At 37.1% G+C, this 25,100-nt stretch overlaps 1 protein-coding gene across 7 annotated transcripts in view; it reads left to right on the top strand.

Moving 5' to 3' along the window:
- Nucleotides 1–25,100, top strand: part of SUGCT (succinyl-CoA:glutarate-CoA transferase) — a 750,850-nt gene that overhangs the window by 620,569 nt on the left and 105,181 nt on the right. For all 7 annotated transcript variants that reach the window (XR_015553052.1, XR_015553125.1, XM_087435096.1 and 4 more), the window contains one exon: nucleotides 24,625–24,688. Coding sequence is in view for 5 of the 7 variants with exons in the window: in XM_087435096.1 (XP_087291222.1) it covers nucleotides 24,625–24,688 (64 nt within the window). In the remaining 2 variants the exon portion in view is untranslated. The remainder of the gene's footprint in view (nucleotides 1–24,624; nucleotides 24,689–25,100) is intronic.

Genomic DNA, 25,100 nt, shown 5'->3' with positions numbered 1-25,100 from the left:
AAAAAAAAAAAGAGAAAGATGGGCAACAGATGTTAGCTCAGGGCCAATCTTCCTCACCAAAAAAAAAAAAGTCTTGTACACTTTACGAAACTGTTGCTTGTTCGTGATCTATTGTGCCAATGAAGACAGAGAAAAGTAGGTGTTCCCAGAAGATGCTTGGCTTCTAGTTCCAAAAAGCTCACATGTGGAAGTCTACATTTATTTGACTGCGTCCATTCAGACAAATAATGTAGTAACTAGTTTTCCTTCTATTGGAAAAAGATGTATTTCTCAAGTAACGTTGCCAAAATTCTAGTCTGCTGAGTCCCCTGTATTTAAATGTTGCCAGAAATTAGAAAAGTTATAGGGAATAAGTGAAGAGTTCCCACTAAATTACATTATAATATAAATCTTGCACAAAGGTAGTTTTTGAAGAAGTGTAGCCAAATATTATCTTCTATGAGTTTTATTCTTAAAGGTTTATATTTCTTCAAAGACATGGAGTGTAAATAAATAAATCATCAGGTTTAGAAACACATTACTAGAAAATAGGTATGGGTTGGTAACACTACCTCAGGGACGTGTCCAAAAAAGATGGCTGACTGATACATTATTAATCATCATGAGTGTGTAAAAGAGATTTCCTCTTAGTTTGAACATAGAAGCAATCGGTAACTAATTCCTGAATACATGAAAGAGTACAATACATTTCTGTAGAACGTTCAATACAAATATATTTCTTCCCTAAGCTGAATTACCACATTCCTACTTCACTTTTCCTACCACTTCTTTTCAATGTGCTCCTTTGAAGTGAAGTAACTCCCCTTTTTTTGGTCAATAAAATGTCCATGTAACACACTGAGGTGATATCCTTCAATCTGATGCTTATTTTTCAACTGTATAAATCATAAACAACCTGTGTACTCTCAAGTAACGTTGCCATCTGAAATGAATCTACCAATTGTGCTACATAAGTGATTTGTTCTGAGATCAGCTTGCTTGGGGTCCAAATACAGAAAGCAAACTGGCAGAGTTTTCTGTGAACTTTTCGTAGGACTATTGAAAGCTCTAGCTAACTAAAATAATAAAATGCTTCTGAAGCACTGTGTGAAAATTGGGGGTCATACCGCTTCATAAGCACATCAGGTACATTTCCATGATGCTGGACCTTGGACCCTCACCTAGCACGCCGATAAAGCAGGATCGATTTTAGCAGGAGGTAGATGGGCTGGAATCTTGGTTTCACCACTTCTTTGGGACTTTTGAAAATAACTTAACTTCTCTGAGCTTAAGTTCCCTTCATAGTTGACACAGGTCTGAAAGGAGATGATGGCCTGCCTGTGAGTGGCACAGTGCCAGCCAGTAGTGGTGTTAGCGATATTCATGTCCTTCTCTCTGTCTTTCCCCTTCCCAGTAGGCATAGGGGCTGCTGCTATCTCTTTTCTTTCTGCTTTTCTCTGCAGAAAGATACAAAAAGCACAGATACCTCAACTGACTGCTGGGCAGTAACCATTTACCCTCTGGGATGTCCTGTCTCCTTAAAGTCACAGTTCTCTGAAAGAGCACGAGGTTTGTTTTGATTTAACAAGAACAGTTTCTGATACTAGTTCTTGGACCCCTACTTCTGATTTTGACTTTCAATTAAATCACAAAACCAAAGGAAATCTCTGACTAATTTGATATTTAAGACTAATTTTTTTGGTGAAAAAAACTAAACTATGACTTTCCAGGAAACACTGGAGTTACTTATCTTACATACTACATCTCATTAATTCAGACACATAGCAAAGATATTGAGCCCTTGACCACTACACACGGTAATTGTCTACTTGCTATTTGTATTTTAATGACAGGGGCTCTTACTCTCTGCCATCCTCAGGACCTACCACTTAATAGACACTCAGCAACTGTTGGTGAATCAACAATGGATCAATATTTACGTATTTCCTGACTATTTCCTAAAAGGTTTCAAGGCAGTTTGTAATAAAACACATGTGAAACAGAGCAATAAAATTAAGATAAGAAAAAGACCAGACACCATGTGAAGAAAATGAGAAGATATTTATGTCAAGAGCCAGGGCCTGGATGAGATCACTTGAGCACTAGACTTAACTCTAAATTGCGGCAAAAAATGAACACGTGGTCAACTAGATTGTTCTCTTAATCTGAGAAAACAAAACATACGAGGGGGATTTCTTCACATGAGGGCACTAGCAAGTGGGGGCACATTGCAGATGACAATTGCCACATCTGACCCTGTTTGCGTTTTTCTGGCATACTAGATCATTCTCCTCTCCTATTGAGAAGATTGAGGCTGAATGCAATGGCCTAGAATCTGAGATCCAAGTGCACCAACTGGTTTACTGACCTCTCCTCTAAAGTCAGTACAATGCAATTTGAATATGTATCATATATGTAATATATGCTTATTATGTATATGATATACAGAATGTACATATAAATATGTATATATGACTTATATATGTATATTTATCTCATATGCATGAAAGCCAAATTTCTATTAAAATCAACTCTATATCCTTTGTTTAAAAAAAAGACAAATTGAAAACAGATAGAAATTATTTTATTTAAGGTTTGAGAAAAAGGAAAATCCTTTTAAACATCTATTCGCCACCATAAAAGGAGCCTTTGGCTGCATTTGCCTGTAGCCCATTTTTATAGCCATGTAAAAACTCTACAAGGACTCAAAACAGTTGAGAGAAGTGCTTGACTTGAGCAGTGCCTTCTCAGATGGGAGCTGTTGTGGAGCTCCTTCCAGTTCCTGTTCTCCACTTCCCGTTGCAGCCTGGCCTCGCTTTCCCTTCCCAGGATGTATGCATCCAGTGCTCTTCTCATGCAGTTATATAGAGTCTTCCCACTTGAGGTGAGGTGTGTTTTGGCAGCATCCACATCACCTGAGAGCTTGTTGGAAATGCAATCTCGGATATGAAACCTCCTAAACCAGCTCTCTAGAGGATTTTATGCATGCTAGAGTTTGAAGCACTGATATAGAAGATGCTTAATTTTGAATGAATGAATGAATACGTAAATGAATGAAAAATATGAGACCTTCTTTCTTTAGAGTATTCTTTCATAAATACGTATTATCTGAAACTATCTTAAGATCATAATATTCAAATGATACAGTGCATTTTCTGTCCTGGTAGAGAACGACCAGCTTAGAATCCTCAACCGTTTTTAATCTTTTAAGCTTATGAGTTCCTACTTGCTTACTTTTTTTTAAATGTGATCTTATTTTTTTTACTAATTTTAATTGAAATATTTTGACATATAACACTGTGTAAGTTTAAGATGTACAACATGTTGATTTGATACATTTGTATATTGTAATATGATTGCCGTTATAGCCTTATAGCATTAGCCAACACCTCTATCATGTCACATAATAATTATCATTTTTTGAGTGTGTGTGGTGGGAATATTTAAGATCTAATCTCTTCGATTTTTCTTTGTAAAAGTGTTTCATTCCAGATAAAACCCTACCTATTAAGTAGGGTTAAGGGTCACATTAAGGGTCGTAGAAGACACTGGGCAGTAGAGACCTCTACTTGTCTTTCCCACAGCCTTTCCTAGCCTTCTCATTTTTTTTTTTCTTTTCTCTTTCTTTTAACTATTGGAATTCACCAGAACTTTCTGTCCTACCGCTTGGTTCATATGCTCCCTCCTAGAGATAATCTCTTGAATTCTATAATTAGTTGTTTATACCTACCTTAAAATCCTGTTTCTCAGCAGACTTAACCAGGTCTCTAGTTCCCAGAATTGCTGTGCCCTGGATGAAAGTCCCAGTCTCTTTCTATGAAGAAATTGGATTTTTCACTATTTCTTCTGCCTTAAACCCTGTGATAGTCTTGATTTGTGAAGATGAATTTTTTAGATAAGGAACCCACCAGAGGGAGTAAGAAGAGTATAGAACTTTATACAGATGGGCTGCAAGCAGTTCCTGGTGAACAATAATAGATAAATTTATAATCAGGAAGGCAGTAACTAGAAGACAGCGTAGAATGGGGGTTGGCAGCTTTGGTTCTGGCACCAGGCAGTCCCAATTCAGATCACAGCTCTGTCATTTAAACTGGCTGAGTGACCTTGACAAATTCCATAGACTCTCTGAACCTCAGTATCTTTGTTTGTAAAATGGGGCTAATACAAAATAAAAGGAAATAATCAATACAAAATTCTTTTGCACGCAGTAAGCACTCATTAAACATTGGCAATTATTACCTAATATTTACTAATCTGTATGCCCCAGGCAGTAAATTCTTTCTTAGATGTCTGTAAAGGTCAACATCTTCTATTCCAGCATAATAAATCCTGGAGAGAGATTGCGTTTGGAGTGGGGTGAAAGAAAAGCTGAGGCCCCACAGCAGTGCAGTAATCTACCAGCCAAGTGGCCGGGTGTTTATTTTGGAGGACATTGGCAATGGGTTTGCTCCCTACCACCATAAGGGGGCACACTGTAAATGACTACTCAGGTGCTGCTTGGAATAGGTTTTCATGCGAGGAACAAGCTTGATCATCAGGAGAGGGGTTAGTGCTTATAGCCAAAGGGCGGTGCACTAAGAAAACAAAGAATGATATATAAACAAGGCACAACACTTGCGTGGCAGGTGAAAGATGAATGGGATACTTAAGCAAGGCTCTCGAGACAGCAGTGTGTGTGATTGAAAGGCTGCACTGACTATGTATATTGTGTTTGGAGAAACAGGTGAGGCCCCATGGGCTGTCAAATACTGGATAATATATTAGCAGGAATGGTATCGTGTTATCGTTAGTGACTCCTTTGCTCACTGTTAGCTAAGGCAGTAACTTTTTCTCTATACGAGGATTTCGTGACCTTGGAGATTTCCTTTTTGCCTTCCACAAGTATACTTTTCCATGCTATATGCAAAGATGTCATGATTTGTTTAGTAGAAAATCTATTATTGTTGCCCCCTGGAAGTTATTTAGCTTATCCAAGAGATAGGAATTCATTTTTGCATTTCTCAGTCACAGTTGTTGATTCCCTAGTCTTGGTGGATATAAAGCTGCAACATTTTGAAAACTATTTCCTAAGCACCCTTCTTCATCTTTGGCAACAGAATCTAGTCCACTGGACCATTCTCCTCTTTCATAAGCACTTTTCATTTAGTTGAGTCTCAAGGACCTTTATAGTCTTTTTTTTAAATCATATACCCATACTTATTGACAAATGTAGACTATACCACTGAAAACATTCAGCTATGCCGTTTGTATCTGATAGCTGTGCTGAGGCTCAGTAGGAAATACCATTTCCTTCCCTCTAGGCACGGTTTCTTCCAAATTAGCCATCCTGTTCAGATTAGAACTGAGTTTTTCAAACTTTGATTCTTGACAAACAATGTCGCTATCAATTTAATACATACTCTTTGTCTAGTTCTGAATGCATGAGTCATAAAGATGAAATGTGTAGTTACTATAGGCAGAGAGAGAATTTTGCGTAACCTAGTAATGTTGTGGTTCTAGATATCCTTGTACGGAATAAGTGAGGTATGTTTCCTTTCATTCTTTTTTTCCCTTAATATTTGGGATTATCTGTTTGTACGAATTTGTATCCTGCATTTTAATTTAGCAAATTTCCTGTTTTGTTAAAACAACTTCGTGAACATAATTTTAATATCCCACCACAGTTCATTCATATATTTGTGTTATTATTTATTTGTTATTCTATTTTTGGACTTTTAGGTCATTACCAATTTGATAATGCTACAAATATGCTGAGAAGAAAAATTTATTTATAAGGCTTTTTTCTTTTTAAAATTTCTTTTAAAAATTATTTCTTTAGAACAGAGTCACAGAATTAGGATTACTTGGTAAAGTTCTTAATATATGTATATATACATATATATATACATATAGACTAAATCTTTTTCAAAAAGATATTTAAATGTGTCCCCTTTTACCCTTGAAAGATACATTCTTATTTAAGAATATACATTATTACAAAGGTTGTAAATAAAAATATGGTGTTTCATTGTTGTTTTAGGCCTATAGTGTCTTATTTCTTGACTTTGTTTAACTAGGATGTCTTTTCTCCAATTAAGTATATTTGCTTAGGACTAAATTGGAGATTAAGAAGAAGAGGAGTTTCCTGAAAGCCCCACCTATGAGGAAAAAGGGCTTTACAACTTCTTTGAATATATTATTTTTACTTTATGTAAGTAATATATGAGACCTCAGACTAGCTCTTTCACTAGAATTCTATTCTATAGGTTCAGTTTGTGGGGTTGTTACACGAGGGAGACTTCATGATGAAGAAGGCCTTATATAACAAAATAATAACAATAATCACAGCTAAATTTATTTAATGCTTACTGTGTGCCAAAAGCCCTGTTCAGGGGCTTTATAAATAGCTTGTATAATCATCCCAATAACCTTTGAAGCAGGTACTATTAGAATTACCATTTACAGATTATTAAACTAATTTAGGAGAGATACTTGCCAAGCATTGAGCAATTGGCAAGCAGAAGAGCTAGAATTTTAACATAGAAAGTCTGACTCCAGAGCCTATATCCTTGGTGACTATGCTATGACTTTCTCTTTTGATAGGATCCAAAGTGGAGTTCATTCATACTACATTTTGGTCTGTGATACCTAATACTATTTACTCCAAGTCAAATCAGAATTATTGAGCACTTGCTATATGCCAAATAGTGGATAAGCACATCAACATATTGATTTTTTTTTTTTTTTTTGAGGGAGATCAGCCCTGAGCTAACATCCATGCTAATCCTCCTCTTTTTGCTGAGGAAGACTGGCTCTGAGATAACGTCTATTGCCAATCCTCCTCCTTTTTTTCCCCAAAGCCCCAGTAGATAGTTACATGTCATAGCTGCACATCCTTCTAGTTGCTGTATGTGGAACACGGCCTCAGCATGGCTGGAGAAGCGGTGCGTCGGTGCGCGCCCTGGATCCGAACCCAGGCCGCCAGTAGCGGAGCACGCGCACTTAACCGCTAAGCCGTGGGGCCAGCTTGACGTTGATTTTTTAAATCAACACTGTAACACGTATCTATACCAGGTACTGTGAAAGAGGGCAGGGATATGGTATAAAAGTAGTAAGCCTGGTCTCTTCCCTCAGGGACTCTATGTCCACAGAAGATTAGAAACCAGTGTGATAAATGGATTAGAAGGAAAGGACTAGAATGGAAATAGGGACCACTGAAGTTGTTCTAGGCTGGCCAAATAAGACTTGACAAAAGTCTGGCCATTGAAGTAGAGTCTGATAAGATACATGTTTGTAAAGAAGATATTGGAGTTGTGTGTTGGGGTTGGAAGCATATTAAAAGTCAAGGATGGGCCGGGCCCAGTGGCTTAGCGGTTAAATGCGCGCGCTCCGCTGCTGGCGGCCTGGGTTCGGATCCCGGGCGGGCCCCCGAGGCACCACTTCTCCGGCCACACTGAGGCCGTGTCCCACATACAGCAACTGGAAGGATGTGCAACTACGACATACAACTATCTGCTGGGGCTTTGGGGGACAAAAAGGAGGAGGATTGGCAATAGATGTTAGCTCAGAGCCAGTCTTCCTCAGCAAAAAGAGGAGGATTAGCACAGATGTTAGCTCAGGGCTGATCTTCTTCACACACACACAAAAAGTCAAGGATATTTGAAAGACTGTGCTATTTAGGAATCTACAAGTGTTTGCTATTTCATTTGGGTGAGTTGAGACTGGAACAGTAGTCCAGGGCAAGAGTGTGAGGGTTTTTTGTCGATGCTAGAGTTTGGACTTTAACCTATAGACCAGAAGTCACAGCTCAAATACATACAGGCGCCAGGCAGATAAGGCCAATGAGAGAATCAGACTGGGTCACCAGCAGTAGTCAGTGGTGGAGACTATGAATAACAGGAAACCATGTGCCACAGCTAAGGGCAAAAGCTGCCTCTCAGCTCATCTAGGTTAGATCCAGAGTTTCCAGACCCTTTAGTTTTTCACAAAAATTCATAAATCCAGATTTATATGGGAAAACTCTACATTTTTAATCTTGGCAATTAAGATAAAAAAGGATGATGATGATAAAATATTGAGCAAGCCTGAGAAAGCTGCTTGGGTGTACCCTCTGCTAATACAGAGGGGGCCTGGAAGAACACAAAGCAGGAGAATAGCTTGGTCAGATTTGAACTTAAGAGAATCATTTCAGATGATTGAAATTGTTGATGATGGATGAGGCCGGTGGTATGAGACCGGTTAGGAAACTGTTTAGTTGTCCAGGCAAGTGGTTCTGAGGTCTTGACCTGTGGTTGTCTCCATAATGAAGGAGTGAAGGGGCATATTTGAGAAGTGGTAGAAAGTGATAGGACTTGGTAATGAATTTAATTTGGTTAGAGGCAATGTGGCAAGTTGTGAGAAAGAGGGAAAAGTCAAGGAGGTTTCCTAGTTGGGAGACATGGGGGCTGAGTGGATGGGAATTCAGAAGGAACGTATTTGAGGTAGGGTGACAATGAATTTTATTTAGACACTAGTGAGCGTGAGAGTCTCTTGGGTTATTCAGGTGAAAATATTTTAACTCATCTAATTCTCTTTTTTTGGGGTTTTTTTTTTTCAATTCTTTTTTTTTTTTTTTTGAGGAAGATTGGCCCTGCGCTAACATCTGTTGCCAATCTTCCTCTTTTTCTTTTTTCTCCCCAAAGCCCTGGTACATAATTGTATATCATAGTTGTCGAGTTGTAGCTCTTCTATGTGAGACGCCACCTCAGCATGGTTTGATGAGCAGTGAGTAGGTCCGTGCCCAAGATCCGAACCAGTGAACCCTGGGCCACCGAAGAGGAATGCTTGAACTTAACCACTACGCCACTGGGCCTGCCCCTCATCTAATTCTCTTAACAAGACTATGAGGTAGATCATATTAGCCCAATTTTTAACAGTGCAGAAGTCGAAGTCCAGAGTAGTTAAAAAAACTTTGCCCAACCCCTCTCGTCTGGTGAGTTGCAGAATTGAGATTGGTAAGTGTTCCTTCTACAGTCAATACGGCTTTCAGATAAGACCAAGATCTTTTGAAATACCTGTCAAATATTCCTCGTCTCCTTACTTTAGTTTCTGAGTAGTCTTATGTTATAGGGAAATATAGAACATTCACAAATCACATCTTCATACCTTAAGGAAAAACTTGAACAAGTCAATATTTGGGAGTCAGCAGAAAATAACTGTGTTCTATAAATGTACCAAAATAATGAGGTTAATACACATCTTCATTTATGTGGTGCACATCCCCCATGAAGCACCAACCTGTACTTGGGCTCAGGGAACTTGCGTAAACAAATCACTGATGTGGAAGAAATAAAAATTTGATGTGAAAACAGTATTTTGTTTTAAATTTCTACCAGGTTATTGAAAATAACAAAGCCAATTTCAAAAGAGCACAAAAATAGGATTAAAAAATAATATTGCTTCATTAAACTAATTTCAATAAAATACCATCTAGTTGATTGAAGCATAGTTGGATGCTGCTCAAAATATTCCTGTCTCCATTATGTAGAAACACTGAAGCTCATTTGGATTTACAAGAGTGGGCAAGACTTTTTTTTTGTGGGGGGCTTATTTGTTTAGGTAGGGGTGCATGGACTCAACCGAGAATTCTAGCTCATGAGGTTTTATCTGGATGTAACTCAAGAGCTAGATACAGTGTATTCTAGGGCCACTGTAACAGATTATCGCAGAATGGATGGCTTAAAACAACAGATGTTTATTCTCTCACGGTCTGAAAGCCAGAAGTCCAAAATCAAGGTGTCAGTGGCTCTCTCCATCTGACAGCTCTAGGGGAGGATCTTGCCAGCTTCTGGTAGCTCCAGGTGTTCCTTGGCTTGTGGCCACTTCACTCCATTTTTAGCCTCTCTGATCACACTGCCACCTCCTTTTCCGTGTGTTGGTGTTATCTCCTCCTGCCTCTCTCTTATAAGGACACTTGTGATGGCATTTAGGGCCCACCTGGATAATCCAAGGTAATCTCCCCATTTAAAAATCTTTAATTTAATCACATCTCCAAAGACTCTTTTTTCCAAATAAGGTAACTTATACAAGGTCCAGACATTAGGACTTGATATCTTTGGGTGGCCATCACTCAACCCTACTACATACAGTATAAGGTTTGATTCGAGGACTAGGCTAAACAAGATGTGTATTTGACCATAGGGCTCAGCTCTAAGAAAAGTCTTCATTGTGGGCAGAAGAAAAAGGTCCAAATCAGAGTCGTGGTGTCAAGTCTCAGGTCCAGAAAATAAAGCATGGTTATAAATAGGAAGACAGCTAGAATTTAGAAGACAGTGTTTCCCATGATACTCAGATTAAGCAAACCAGAGGCAAGAACCACTGTTCTGGCTGCTCCATTGAGATGTAGCAGTGCCATGAATACCCAGGCTGAAAAATGTGTCTGTAAGTCAGGTTGATAACATGTGATTGAGATTCTGAGCCGCTGGATGCAGAAAGTCAGCTGGGAAAAGGAATGTGTCTGAAGGGGGGCTCATGCCTAACTCTCCACTGCGTTCTTGTCTCTGTTTTGGTTTCTACATATTACCATCCCTACCCCTCCACCTTACACTCCAACTAATTCAAGCCAAAATTGTGTATATATGACTCAGCCCTTTGTTGCTGATAAAATCTCTTGGCATATCCAAGAGGTTTATCAGTGACCCTGTTCACATTTATCAATATTATCTCCCCCACCCCGAGTCATGCAGACTCCTTGCTACAATAGTTCTCCTTATCTCTTGCCCTAGAGCCAACACTCATCTGCCTGCAACAAGCAAGGTATTTCCCCACCAACACCAATTCCCTTGAAAACCAAACCAAAATGTAAAATGAAAACACAGAATTTATTGAATTTTAGAACCATTCCGTTAGTGCTTCTGTCTTAGAAACATGCCAATTATCATAATGGTTCTGTCCTTTTTTGAACCTGAGCAAATTTTGTGAATGATGAATCAGGTGCAAGGAGGATGTGGTATGCGGTGTCCCCAGGACTGTCGCTGGATTGCCTGTTGGGCGGTTATGGTTCTCTAGAATGGCTGAGATAAAGTAAACAAATGATATTGCTTCCTTATGGTAGAGGACTGTGTAATCATCACGTTTATCAGCTAGCGTTCTGCTTTGTGGCTGTTCACATACCATGTGTGCCACAACATCATTTCCTCTGTGGTTTCCTGATGCTGAAAATCTTTCCTGGTTAAACTTATACTGTATCAAGAGTGATAACAAGTCTTAAACATATTTGGCATGCATGACTTTATTAAAGAAGAGATTGTTAAGGAAGCAGATTTTGATGTTTTGTTCCATCCTGCTGTCTTTCATATTCCTATGGACTTACTAAGGGAAAGCTTTGCTACGCCAAATAAGGAGATGCCTTATTGTAATTAGATCCCAAAGGAGATTTAATCTCAATAGAGTTTACAACACACTACCATCCAGGAGACATAAAGGAAGCCCTTAATAAAATATTACTTGCATCTTACTATACCCAAGCTTCTAGGTGGCACTCAAACCAACAGAAGAAATGACAAATTGCTAATGATAATCATTTGGAATATTTGGTATCCCCATTGATTCTTTCTCCTTATGTCTGTGTTGCACCCAGGTCAGGAACACTAGAATCTTATTATAGTGGGAAGTGGCACTGAATACTTAAGAGACAGCATAATATGTCTTAATAATGTGTCATAATGTAGGCTCTGCCATCACAGACATGCGTATGCCACTTTTTCCCTCTATTTGTGGTGTTTGTCAAGTCATTTTACCTCCCCAAGTCTGCTTCTTCATTTATAAAATGGAGATGATAACACCGATTTCACTGCGCTTCTGGATGGAAAAATTGAGCCAGGACGTGCAAATTGCCCCATCTGTGGTAGGCAGGTGCTATTCTCTCACACTCACCCCTGCCCTTTCTTTACACTCATGCTGGATAGACTGTCTAACCCTGACATGTCACTTAGAAGACTGCCCATTCAGAGTCCACATATTTTTTTTGTCATGCTATATGTTTATCCAACTGACTTTTTTCCTTCTCACACTCTTTTGCTACTTTGGTGCCTGAAAGGGTAGAGTGGTTGGCAGTGATTCACATTTAAGTGATGATTTCTTGATCAACAAATGAACATTAATAAGAAAAATGTCTACTGCCTTCGCTTCTGAATAGGATCAAGAACTATTTCATTAAATAAAGTAAATCAGGTTATGCATCTTAGACTAGACACTCAAATCTTTGCTTAGCATCGTTAGAGTCTCTGGGGATAAGAAGACTAAATCCAGTAAGAAAGATGATACATTTACAACCCCATGACCTGTTACTAGAACTAATCAAAACTCACAGTTTTCCCACTGGAAAATTGGAAAATTCCTAAGAATGAAGGAATTATTTGGTTCTTGCTAAGTGAAGACAACACACACAGTCACTCTGCTGACCACCTCTTGGAATGGTTCCTTTCACAGGGCTTTGCAGGCCCCTGTGCTGGAGGGGAAAGAATGCTTTCTCAACTTTCACCCAAGTTTGTAGCAACTGGTTCTGGGATAATTTCATTAAAGGCCTCAATACCAAGGAGGATTGAGTTAAAGATGTAAGTCTGGACTTCTAATATCCTGACTTTAAAGTTCATAAATCACCTTTATATTTCACTGGATTCTATTGTATTTCCTCTTTCATTTAACAGTTGTTATTTTTCTTATTCCCTGGGCTAATTAATCTTGAGAAAGTTTGGAGCACCAAAGTAAGCCTGAAACACGTAGCTTAGAGAGGACACAATGACATCCTGAGGACCTCTGTTTCTGTCGATATGGAGGACAATGTGACCAGGGAATCCTGCTGGTACAAAAGTCATTAGAAAACATGCATGCAGAGAAGCGTGCACTGGAACCAGCACTGGCTAATACCTATGGGCTTAGAACTTGGACTTGATGAACCATGAGAAATGGGATAGGACAAAAATCCTGAAGCACACACTAGATAGGAGGTTGGACTTCAGAATAAAATTTGGACATCCAAAAGTCAGCGTTCTCAGTGGGTGAACTAGGTGAAAAACAAAACAAAACAAATAAATGTAAAAGCCTAAACTGAAGACTGAAGAGAGGAGCAGTGGTTATTCTGGCCTGTCTTGACTTTGCCTCTTGCCGGAAAGATACAAAGAGAAAATCTCTCATGAAATGTCCTAGCCACAAATCTACTGTCCTGCATATAGGGCAGGACTGAATTCTACTTGGGGGCCCAAAAATCTATAGGCATAAAATTTAATTGAATGTGGTCCCATTTTGGTGGTGCCCCTGAGCACTTGGAAGAAGCAAATACAAATCGTCTCTGGATAAGGCACAATTGCACAATAGCCAAATTAAATAGTAGATTAGACACAGCATAAGGGATGACTCATGATCTGGTATGTAGTTATGAATAAACTAATTAGAATTCAACCCAGAGACACAGAGAGCAAATATAAGAGATCCAGAGACATATAGAGTGATCAAGTCTAATACTTAGCTAATATATGTCTAATATATATCTAATTGGAGTTCCAGGAGAAGCTGGAGAGAATAGGTAGAGGCAATATTTGATCATGGTTGGGAATTTCCTGAACTTTTGAAGACATAATTCCTTGGATTTTTGAAGTATTAAAGACAAAATAGATTACATAAAAATTAAATAGACTACGGGCCGGCCCCGTGGCTTAGCGGTTAAGTGTGCGCGCTCCGCTACTGGCGGCCTGGGTTCGGATCCCGGGCGCACACCGACGCACCGCTTCTCCGGCCATGCTGAGGCCGCATCCCACATACAGCAACTAGAAGGCTGTGCAACTATGACATACAACCAGCTACTGGGGCTTTGGGGGAAAAAAATAAATAAATAAAAAAAAATTAAATAGATTAAATAAAAAGCAAATGAAGCCTAACCAAAGACGTAGAGAGGATTTTTAAATCAGCCAGAGGAAAGAAAAAAAAATACAGATCATGTACAAAGAAATAACATTAGACCTGTGGCTGACTTCTTGAGAGCAATGATGAAAACCACAAGACGATAGAATAATATCATCAATGTGCCAACAGAAAATAACTGTCAGCTTAAATATGTGTAACCAGTACAGCTATCTTTCAGAATGGGGGCAAAAGCAAGTAAATTCTTAGAAGATAAAAACCAAGACTATAAATAGATGACTAAGAAAATTCTAAAGATCATCCTATAGAAGAGGGAATACAACCAATGAAGTAATGCCTATGAAAAAAACAGGTGAGCAAAAAATATGGTAAACATGTAGTAAGCTAAAAAATATTGACTTTGAAAAACAATATTGATAATATCTAATTTTTGAATTAAAAAAGAGAACCAAAATATTGAATAACAATAGCATATAATTGTTGTTCCCAAGCTATGTACTGAGGCACCCACAGCATCCCAATGAACACCCAGGGGCATCAAAATATATTAAAATTTTCCCAGAAAACACAGCAACATCTGTTGGACACAGCGTGGAATGCCAGCTCAAGGCAGTTCACAATTTCAACATTGAATCACACTACGTTACTTTTGATTACATCATTTCTTTATGAAACTGGCTTTTCAGATGTATGTTTCTGTGAAAAAAAAAAAAACAAGTACCAAGAGAAAATCCATATGAAACAAGAAATAAGGGTGGAAGGATACAATTTGATTCCAATATTTGAGAAGTGGTGCAGTGCCTAACAAGAGCACATATGCTGTGAGAAAGTAATCGTGGTTATTGAGAATGAAATAAAATTATTATTTTTCTTTCAATTTATGTCTAGTACGTTTTGCAAACAGCACTAAGTTATTAGGACATAAATACATATAAGTTGTTTTGACCTAATTACTTAATATACAAAACAAAAGATTCTCCTTTTTGCCTAGGGGCACCATGAAAAAATTACTGAGACACTAATATTGGGAACCAAGAAAGTTTGAGAACACCTGGCACGTAAATTGGCATGGGGATAATTGGATAGATATCGACCAGATTTCTATTTTGTTAAGTATGCATGTTAAAATATTTAGAGGAAAACAATAGTAAGAATATAAAGGTGTATCTTCCAAACTAGTAAATGTGGGAAAAATTGAATGTGAGAAAACAATTTCAGTCAATCTCAAACAAGGCAAGATGGGATTGTTTTTTTATAGTGAGACAAAAAGGAAGGCACTAAATAAGATGCTAGAAATGAATTCAAACATTTTAATAATCTCAATTCATGTGAATGCGCTAAATCCTCCAGTTAAAAGACAAAGATAAAATAGGATAAATCTTGTGATTTTCTGTTTTCAAGAGACACACCTAAAACTTAGAAAGGTTGACTGTATAGGCACAAAATGACATGTGAAAAAATTACAAACCAAAATTAAGCTCGTGTAACTGTAGTAATGTTAGACGTGACAGACTTTAAAACAAAATGCATTACTACACAAATCACCATATAATAATAAAAATTTTAGTTCACCAGAAAGATATAATAATTTGGAAATTGATAAGTAATGAAAAATTTTATGACAACTTAGTGGAGTGGTAAAATTCCTAGAACATATATATTATTGAAACTAACTCAAGAAAAAAGAGAAAATCTGAATTGCCCTATATCAATTAAAAGAAGAAATTGATAATTAAAAACCTTCTTACCAGTTCCAGACAATTTGTAGAAGAGTTTCCACCAGGCATTAAAGGACTATATAATACCACTCTTTTCCTAATTTTTTCACAAAATAGGAAAAGAAGGATTACTCTAGCTCACTTTATGAAGTAAAGTTGCTCTTGGTACTAAAATTAAAGGCAATACAAGGAAGGAAAATTGCAGGCCAATCTCATTCATGAAAATAGATACAAGAAAATTTTAAACAAAACATTAGCAAACAGAACTCAAAAATTAGTTTGTTCTTGAAATGTAAGGTTGGTTCAATATTAGAAAATTAATTCCTCATGTCAACAGATTAATAGAGAAAAAATATATGATCCTTTTAATAAATGGATGAAAAGAATTTGATAACAGTCAGCATCTATGATAAAGTTCTCAACAAACTAGAAATAAATTCCTTAACTTAATAAAGTGTGACAACAATACCTTGGTGTAAACACAATGATGAAACATTAAGTGCATTTTCTTTAAAATTGGGAACAAGATAAAAATTTTTTCAATTTATTGGTAGTCCTAACCAGCAGTATAATATAAAAAAACAAAATAAAAGTATAAGAATTGGAAAGAAAAAACAAAACTATAATTACTCAGAGATGATATAATTAGTTTTATAGAAAACCCAAGAGAATCCACAAATGAGTCATTAACAAGAGTGTTTGCCAGATATAAAATCAAAATTTTAAAGTTAATTTCATTTCTATATGCTAGCAATAAACAGAAACTTTTATTGAAAAAAAAGATCCATTTTACCTTAGCAACTAAAATGGACTGCTTTTGTTAGGGGTAAATCTAATGAAAAATGTGCAAAGCCTTTATGAAAAATGCTAAAACTTTATAAAAATATTAAAAATGACAAATTTATTTAAGTGAATGTTATATGTAAATAAATTATAAAGTAATTTATAAATTAAATGTTTAATGAGTAGTAAGATAATATTGTAAGGATATTATTTCTGCCAAATAGGGTTTTCCTGAACTTGACAGGCTGACTTGGAAATTTATAGACAAGAGTAAGGGGCCAAGAACCCCTGAAGACAAAGGACAAGGCAGGAGCGGGGCAGGGATCTTGACGAATGAAACACTGATGCTTATGATAAAGCTGTGGTGATTTAGTCAGTATGGTATTGGCCATGTAGACTATAAGACCCATAGGACAGAACAAATTGCCCAGAAACAACCCCAACTTGTATAGAAATGATCTACAACAAAGCTAGTATTGCAGATTCGTGAGGAAAGACTGCTCAAAAATTGTTCCAGGGGAAAAAATGAAATCAAATCCCCTTTCACATTATACACAAAATTCAATTCCAGTTTTTCAAAAAACAAAATATGGAAGACCAAATTTAAAAAAATTAAAACTTTTTGTTTTGAGATAATTGTAGAGTAATTGTAAGAAATGAGTAATTGTAAGAAATAATACAGAGAGATCCCATGTACCCTTTCCACAAAGGTGACATCTTGCAAAACTATCTTACAAAGCACAACCAGGATGTTGACATTGATACAGTCAAGATACAGAACATTCCATCACAAGAATCCCTCTTGTCCTTTAACAGCCACACCCACCTCCCTCTCCTCCACTCCCATCTCTCCTCTAACCTCTACCACTAATCTGTTCTCTATTTCTGGAATTTTATCATTTCGAAAATGTTATGTAAGAGACAGATAGATATTGGATTGGTGGTTACCAGAGGGGAAGGGGGGAGGGAGGAGGGTGAAAGGGATAATTCGGCACATGTGTGTGGTGATGGGTTGTAATTAGTATTTGGGTGGTGAACGTGATGTAATCTATGCAGAAACAGAAGTATAATGATGTACACCTGAAATTTATACAATGTTATAAACCAATGTTACTGCAATAACAACAAAAAAAAAAGGTTATGTAAATGGAATCATATGCAATGTAACCTTTGGGGATTGGCTTTTTTCACTCGGCATAATTCCCCCAAGATTCACCCAGGTTGTTTGTGAATCAACTTTGTTCCTTTTTATTACCTAGGAGTATTCCATAAAATGGATGTACCACAGTTGGCTTAACAATTCCTGGTTTGGAGGACATCTGTGTTGTTTCCAATTTTTAACTATTACAAATAAAGCTGCTATGAACATTCATGTGCCGGTTTTTGTATGAACATAACCTCTTGTTTATCTGGGATAAATGCTCAGGAGTGCAATGCCTGGGTCGTATGCAGCTGCCTGTTTAGTTTTTTAGGAAACTGCCAAACTGTTTTCCAGAGTGGCTGCCATTTTACATTCTCACCAGACATGGATGAGTGATTCATGTTGTCTTTGCTGGTATTTGATGTCACTTTTTAAAAGTTTTAAAATTTTAGGTTTTAAAAATTTTAAGTTTTAAAAGTTTAAAAATTTTAGCCATTGTGATAGAATTTTAGCCATTCTGATAGATGTATAGTAATATTTCATTGTGCCTTTAATCTGTCTCCCAAGGGTTAATGATATTGAACATGTTTTTATGTGCTTATTTGCCATCTGTATATTCTCTTTAGTGAAATGTCTGTTTATATCTTTTGCCTATTTTCTAATTAGATTTTTTGCTTTTTTTTGCTATTAAGTTGTAAGAGTTCTTTTTATATATATAGAGTCCTTTGTCAGATACATTGCTTGCAAATATTTCTCCCAGTCTGTAGCTTTTTTCCTCCCCTTAACATGATCTTTTGCAGAGCAATTCCAAAGATTTTTCCTAAGATTTTAATAGTTTTAAATTATACATTGAAGTCACATGGTCCATCTTAAGTTAATTTTTATATAAGATATGAGATTTAGGTTGAGGTTCTTTTTTTTTTTCCTCCAGTTGTTTTAGACCCATTTGTTAAAGAAGCTATCCTTCCTCCATTACCTTTACATCTTTGTCAGGAATTATTTGGGCATACTCATGTGGATATATTTCTGAGTTCTCTATTCTATTCCATTGATTTATCTGTCTATCCCTCTGCCAATACCATACTCTTTTAGCAGCTATATAGTTTATAGCAGCTATATGGTATACCTTAATATCAGGTAGACTGATTCTCTTTCACTTTATTCTTATTTTCAAGATTGTTTAAGCTATACTGAGACCTGTGTCTTTCCAAATAAATTTTAGAATAAGCTTTTTTATGTCTACAAAGAAATTTGCTAGGATTTTGGTAAGAATTGCATTAAACCTATAGATAAATTTGAGGAGATTGACATCTTTACTATGTTGTCTTCAAATCTGAGAACATGGTATGCTGCTGCATTTATTTAGGTATCTTTGATTTCTTTCATCAGCAAATAAGTGAGAAATAAAGCCATAATATTTTCAATTTATGTTCCAATGAACAGTTCATAACCAGAATATGTAAAGAAATCTGTGAATCAATAAGCAAAAAATAATTAAACCAATAGAAAAATATACAAATGACTTGAACAAGCATTTTGTCAAAGAAGAAATATAAATACTATTAAGCAGGGAAAATATACTCAACCTCATTGGTAACCAAGGAAATGCAAGTTAAAGCTTCAATAAGATACGATTTCACAGTGATTAGATTGGCAAAACCTAAAAATTTTGATAATATCAAGTTTTTCTAAGGATGTAAAGCAAGTGAAAAATAATATTCACTACTGGGGAGAATGGTTGGTAAACCACTTAGAAAAATAATTTGCAGTTCCCTAACAAGTTGAAGATACATGTGTCCTACATCTTAGCTATTCTAGCTCTAGGTATACGTATATCCTAGAGAAACTGTTGCACAAAGAGATGGGTTAATAGCAGCATTGCTTGTCATAGTAAAATAACTGGAAATAATGAAGAGCAGGGTGGATTAATAAATTACGATACATTTATATAAAATGGTATACTTTACATTAATGGCCATAACTGTCCCATGGCCATAAGCTCCAAAAGGGGTGAATCTCACAAACAATGCTAAGAGAAAAAGCAAGTCAGAGAAGAATATATACACATGATTTCATTAATAAAAATGTTATAAATGGGTGAAAGCAAGCACTAAAGTGTTATAGATATACACATATGGAGTACAAGTATGAAAAACAAGGTAAGGAAATGATTTAAAAAATTCAGAAAAGTGATCATTTGGGGATGGAGGCGTGAGAGATTGGAGCAAACTTGGGGCTTTAAACATTTTGGAAATGTTCTATTTCTTAAGCTGGATGTTGGGTACATGGGTGTTCATTTTATTAGTACTCATTAAACTATAAATATATGTTATAATACCTCTTTAAGTGATTAATATTCATATTTTTTAATTAGAAAAAAGAGTTATTACCCCTTTTTTACTGAGGAGGGTTCTGAGCCTCAGAACACTTAAGTGCCTTGCCCAAGGTCATCCGCTGGGTCTGTCCCCTTCAAAATCTGAGCTAGGCTGGGACCAAAATCCTTCCTCTTTTCACAGCCTTTGTATCTGTGGTAGCCAGAATATCCTTGGCTACCTAAAAGGAGCAGTTCAGTTTATTAACTAATTGGGCCTCATAGTGCCAAGCAATCTGTTTGGCTAATTTTCTTTCCCCAATGAATTGACTAATTTGTTTTACAGAATTGACCACATCAGCTAGTTATTTTAATAGTAAATCAAATTATCCTCGTCTATTTTTTTCTTTTGCTAAATATCCAACTGGCTAAGAGTTTAGGGTCAGACGCACATAAATTATAATCCAAGGTCAGCCACTTATTAATTGTGAACATTGGGCAGGTATTTAACCTCATCAGGCCTCCATCACTTTATCAGTGGAAAAGCAGATGATAGTAATTCCTATCTGGTCTAGTTAATGAGAGGATTAAATGGAGACAACTCTTTAGCTCCTAACACAATGCCTGACCCTTAAGGAGTTTTGTTGAGCAATAGCTGCTCTTCTTATATTTCTCATTGTAATTGTTAACCTAATGTTTTATTTCAATATCATCTTTGTTCTATGACTTTTACTGACCTCCTTGACCTACATCATTCAGCTTCTTTCTAAGGTAGAGAGTTACTTACTTGCTTACTCATTGGATATTGCTTCTTCATTGTGGAGCTTAAACTGTGTTATAAAAATTGGCTCAGGTCTCTTATTCCCTAACCTCTCTTTCAGTTATAGGCACTTTGAATGCAAGTACATTCATCATTCATCTTTTTACTGCCAGCCCCTTCATATCAGCTAGTATATAGGTGCTCTATGATGTTTGTTAAATTAAATAAATAGGTTATGTCTCTATTCATAGTTAATGGATAGACAAAATCTCTTTTGTGCATCATTGTTAGTGTCATTGAAGGTATTACATTGATTTTTGATACGGTCTTTACACATATCATTTGTATACATCATTTAATGCCAGCACTCTATCAATCTCTTTTCATTTGAATATGACTTACTGCTTCTAATCTTGACCCAGATCTCTTGTTTTCCGTAGAGATTTTCACTGCCTATATAGTGGGTATCCATTTTTACTTTTTTTGCATTTTTTTCTTGCTAGTGCTATATTACAGACTTTTTCTGCCATTGCCTCCATAGGACTTTATAAAAAGACTTTCTTACTTTCACTTAAACTTTTATTTCCCACATCACTTTAAGGTATACATTTTACTCTTTCTCCTCATCATTAATACATTATCATTTGACTCTGTCATTAGGCTGTCAATCTGTTAAACTCTTGAAGAAGAAAGAGAGACCTTATTTTAAATAGGCCTGATACTTTGCTAAAGAGGTTGTGCACTGTCTACAATTCTATTCTTGTCAAGAGTAGGCTTTTGAAATTTCAAGAGGAAATGAATTTTAGAAGAGCTACCAAACCATGAAAGACCTAAGGAGGATAAAATAAGTAAAAGAAGGACAAAATCCACTACAAAGTTCTGGGGAAGATCCCTTGCTTTATTTTAAAATAACTAAATATGCAACAAAGTATATCCTGAATGGCCAGACTGAGCGTCTAGGCATAAAATTTCCTTAAGGGAAAATGGTAGTTGAAAGTCCCTAAGCTAAGGTCTCCATTCCATTGTTAGTGGTTAGAAAATGAAATACTTTAAATTTAAATTTCTAGGTTAAGGTAATAGAGCTTGGGGTGCTAAGCCTGGATCAGAAAAGGAAAACGGAACGTTTAGTCGCCGTTCCCAGAGAAACGTCATACAAATGGTCATGAGTGGCAGTTCCTCCATTTCCAATGAACTTGGGATAAGACAGTATGTCTGAAGTGCAGCAGGAGGGATTTATGTTAAAATTCAGTCAGACTGCCTACGTTCTGAGATTCTTGAATATGTTATTAAGCAGAGCAGGCCCTGCCCCAGAGACAAGGCTGGAGAGTTTTCCAAGATTCCAAGTCATCAGGCAAGGTTTCCAGGGACAACACTGCCACAGCCTCAGTTGTTCTCTGAGATAACCTGACCTGATTCACGAAGAAATCCTATGGAATTTTATGGACTTCAGACTTTACATAAAAATGTGGTTGGCAAACAAGCAGGGGAATAAGTCAGTTCTTTCTGAAGATGGGGGCTCAGACTAGCCCGTTTGCTTCAGAATTGTACAAATACTACAGCAAATGAGAAATTGCAGTTAACTTCCTTTGCCAAACCTAAGAAGAATTTATATCTCTGCTTAAAACCGAACAATTTTCAATGCAAAGGAATTGATACAGTTAGAGAAGAAAGTTTCATGTTGGGAATATCATCTATAGACAGCAATGGGGGCAGGGCTGAAGGAAGTACACTCCTTAAGCTGCTTCCATGAATAACTTCCATCAACTGCTAGCTTTTGCTTCACAAAACTTTGACGTATGTCCCTTGACCTTTACCAACTACCCTTTCACGTTTGACACTTAACGTTTGCTACATGATTAAAATGCAGCGTTAATTAATTTCAACACTATCAGTTAAGTTATATTTAGCTAAGAACACTCACTTTTGTCTTTTGTGAGTAGCACTGCAGTGTTATTACAAAGAGGTAGTCAGGAGGGCAACAGAGATACGAGAAGAGAATGATTCAGTGTGCAGATAATTGTTTCGAGTGAAATTTAGCTCGATATTTTTGTTCCTGTCCTCAGTAGAACTGAGATTTAGCACCTCGTGTTGGCATTTAGCCCCCACCCCCACATAGGAGGAGGCTGTGCTGGGCGGGTGCTGAGAATGAGCCACACCAGAACTAAATTATAGCACAGTTCTAACACTGGCAAGAATTTTCCCTGGCCAGCTCTTGGGTGCAAAGCTGGTGATTCCAGAAGAGAGGCAAGGCATCCCTAGAAAGGATCTCCATATGGTGTGGCATCACCTTCAATGAGGGGGGTTGACATAGTTGTTTAAAGAGCATTGCCCCAAAAATGGTGACCATTCTTAAAGAAAGCAGTGGGAGCCAGAATATTTAGCCGTAGCTGAGTTATATTTCTAACCTTAAAAAGTCACCTGTGAGGTTGTATTACTGATGGTTTATTCCATAGTGTAACCAAAAAGCTCCCTGGAAACGGATAAAACCCAAGAAATTTGACCTCTTTCCCTAAGTTTTCCAAGTGAGAAAACATTTTTGTCCGTTTGTTTATTCCATGCTCTTCTGCAGAAAATATTATGATAAGGATATGGATATGAAAATTTTACTTTTACCTGAAGTTCAAAATACTATAGAACTATAACAACTGCTACTCTTTATGATGTTAGCATGAAATTGTGGTCCATAGGTTTACTGTGCCACTGAAATTCTTCTGTCCTTTAGATCCATGTACAGAACAGGAAGAGAGAAGCTTTCCATTTGGTAGATAGTGCAGGTGAAACACAATTCATCTGTAAGTTGCCCATATATGTCTCACTGAAGATCCAGTAATAGCCATAGTAATTTAATTCTTGGGGTTCTTTGAGACAGTGTACCCATGTAGCCTCCAGTTGTTAAAAACCAAACAGAAGAAAACAACTTTGTAGCATTTTCCTTTGTGTATGACAGAGCATTTTTGCCTCTAGTAATTCAACTTCTATGTTCTAGAATCTAGTTCCATGCCCTCATCTCATCCTCTATTTACAGTTGGAGGACACTTGATCTCTGGCAGATTTTGTTCTCCTACCCACCCCATAGGAAAAACTACAGCCTCTATATGCCAAGGATTTATCTAGCTCTTTTTAGTAGTTAAGCAGTTCAGCATCAAGTCACTAGTTGAGTACTGATAGAATGTCCCTGTCCTGGTAACTGGCCTTGAGTCTCAACCCTTTGGTCAAGTCTACCTTGTGTTCTTGATGGGACACCAAATACCCATCTTGGTACCAGTGCATGGGAACCCAATCAGCCCTCTAAGATGGGTTCTCTGGCTTTTTTTCCTAGTGGGCTCCCCAACCCTGCTCTCCACTGACACCAGGATAGTGGAGTCCTAGTTCTGAAACCTAGTCTTATGATTAAGGTCTTACTACCACTGAAAACATCTCTGGTTTCAATCTCTCGCTCAGTCCTCTGACCTGGGCCTACTCTGGGCTCCCTGTCAGCTGGCTCTGCACGTTGCTTATCACAGAAGTCCTGAATCTGTCCACTTTCAGCAGTCGCTGGGCCTTCTGGATACTCTGAGTCACCTTTCAAACTGGACTGACTCCCCATACCTTTCACTGAATAAATTGCCAGGAGCACATGTGCCACCTTAGTTGTCTCCTCTGCTCCAGGTCCTGGTTCCTCCTATCCTGTCCTTCTGTAGTTGATCTTGACCAAGTCCTGCTATAAGGTAAAGAAGGAAGAGGCTGAACTTTAATATTTAGAGGATCAAACATAGATGAAAGAGGGGCAATCATACCCTATATTTAGGAGCCAATAACATTTTTAAGTGTGGGAAGACTTTATAAAAATATGGTTTGCTAGTCCTTGAGTCTTCTAATTCTTTTTGCCTTCACTTGGTTTAATATAAGATGGAAAAAATTTTATCTCAAATATTTACTTTCAAATTAAAATTTAGAACATCTCTGTGTTTTGCAATATCTTTCTTCAATGGACAGAATAGATGGCTTTCCATATCCTTTGAGATTGGAGATAATTTTATTTTATAAATTATTTTTCTCTCTGTTTTTACATTTTAAGGTGTTGCACAATGGCCTCGTTATGGAGATGAAACATCCAACCTTGGGGAAGATATCAGTACCAGGTTTGAAAATTTTTGTTCTTTTTCTTAACACCTTTCTTTATTAATTATTCCCTGTGCTGATCACTGCAGGTAGCTGATGATCCCCCAAACAACTTCTCAAGACATTACCCAAACTTCTCATTTTAGGTAAAAGGAAAACAGTATGATCACACCAGCATTCACGTATGCTGAGACTACAGGATTGTGTTTTTGCTCTAACGAATGTCCAATTGCCTCGGTGACAAAAAATACTCGTATTACCTAACTCCATTTTGTGTAATTATATACTCACAAAAGTTGTTGGCAATTATGTAATTGCCAACAGATAGATAAAGATAAATATGACAAATATAAAATTACTCATAGTTCATATAAGAATGAGAAAGAAAGCCAGCCATGATAGAGATGGTGTCCAAGGAAGGCTACTGACTGC

Source organism: Ceratotherium simum, chromosome 1 (assembly GCF_057802395.1).
Source record: "Ceratotherium simum simum isolate JZ-2026a chromosome 1, ASM5780239v1, whole genome shotgun sequence".
NCBI lineage: Eukaryota > Metazoa > Chordata > Mammalia > Perissodactyla > Rhinocerotidae > Ceratotherium > Ceratotherium simum.
Note: the sequence above shows the minus strand (reverse complement) of the source record. Positions and strands in the feature narration are given on the sequence as shown.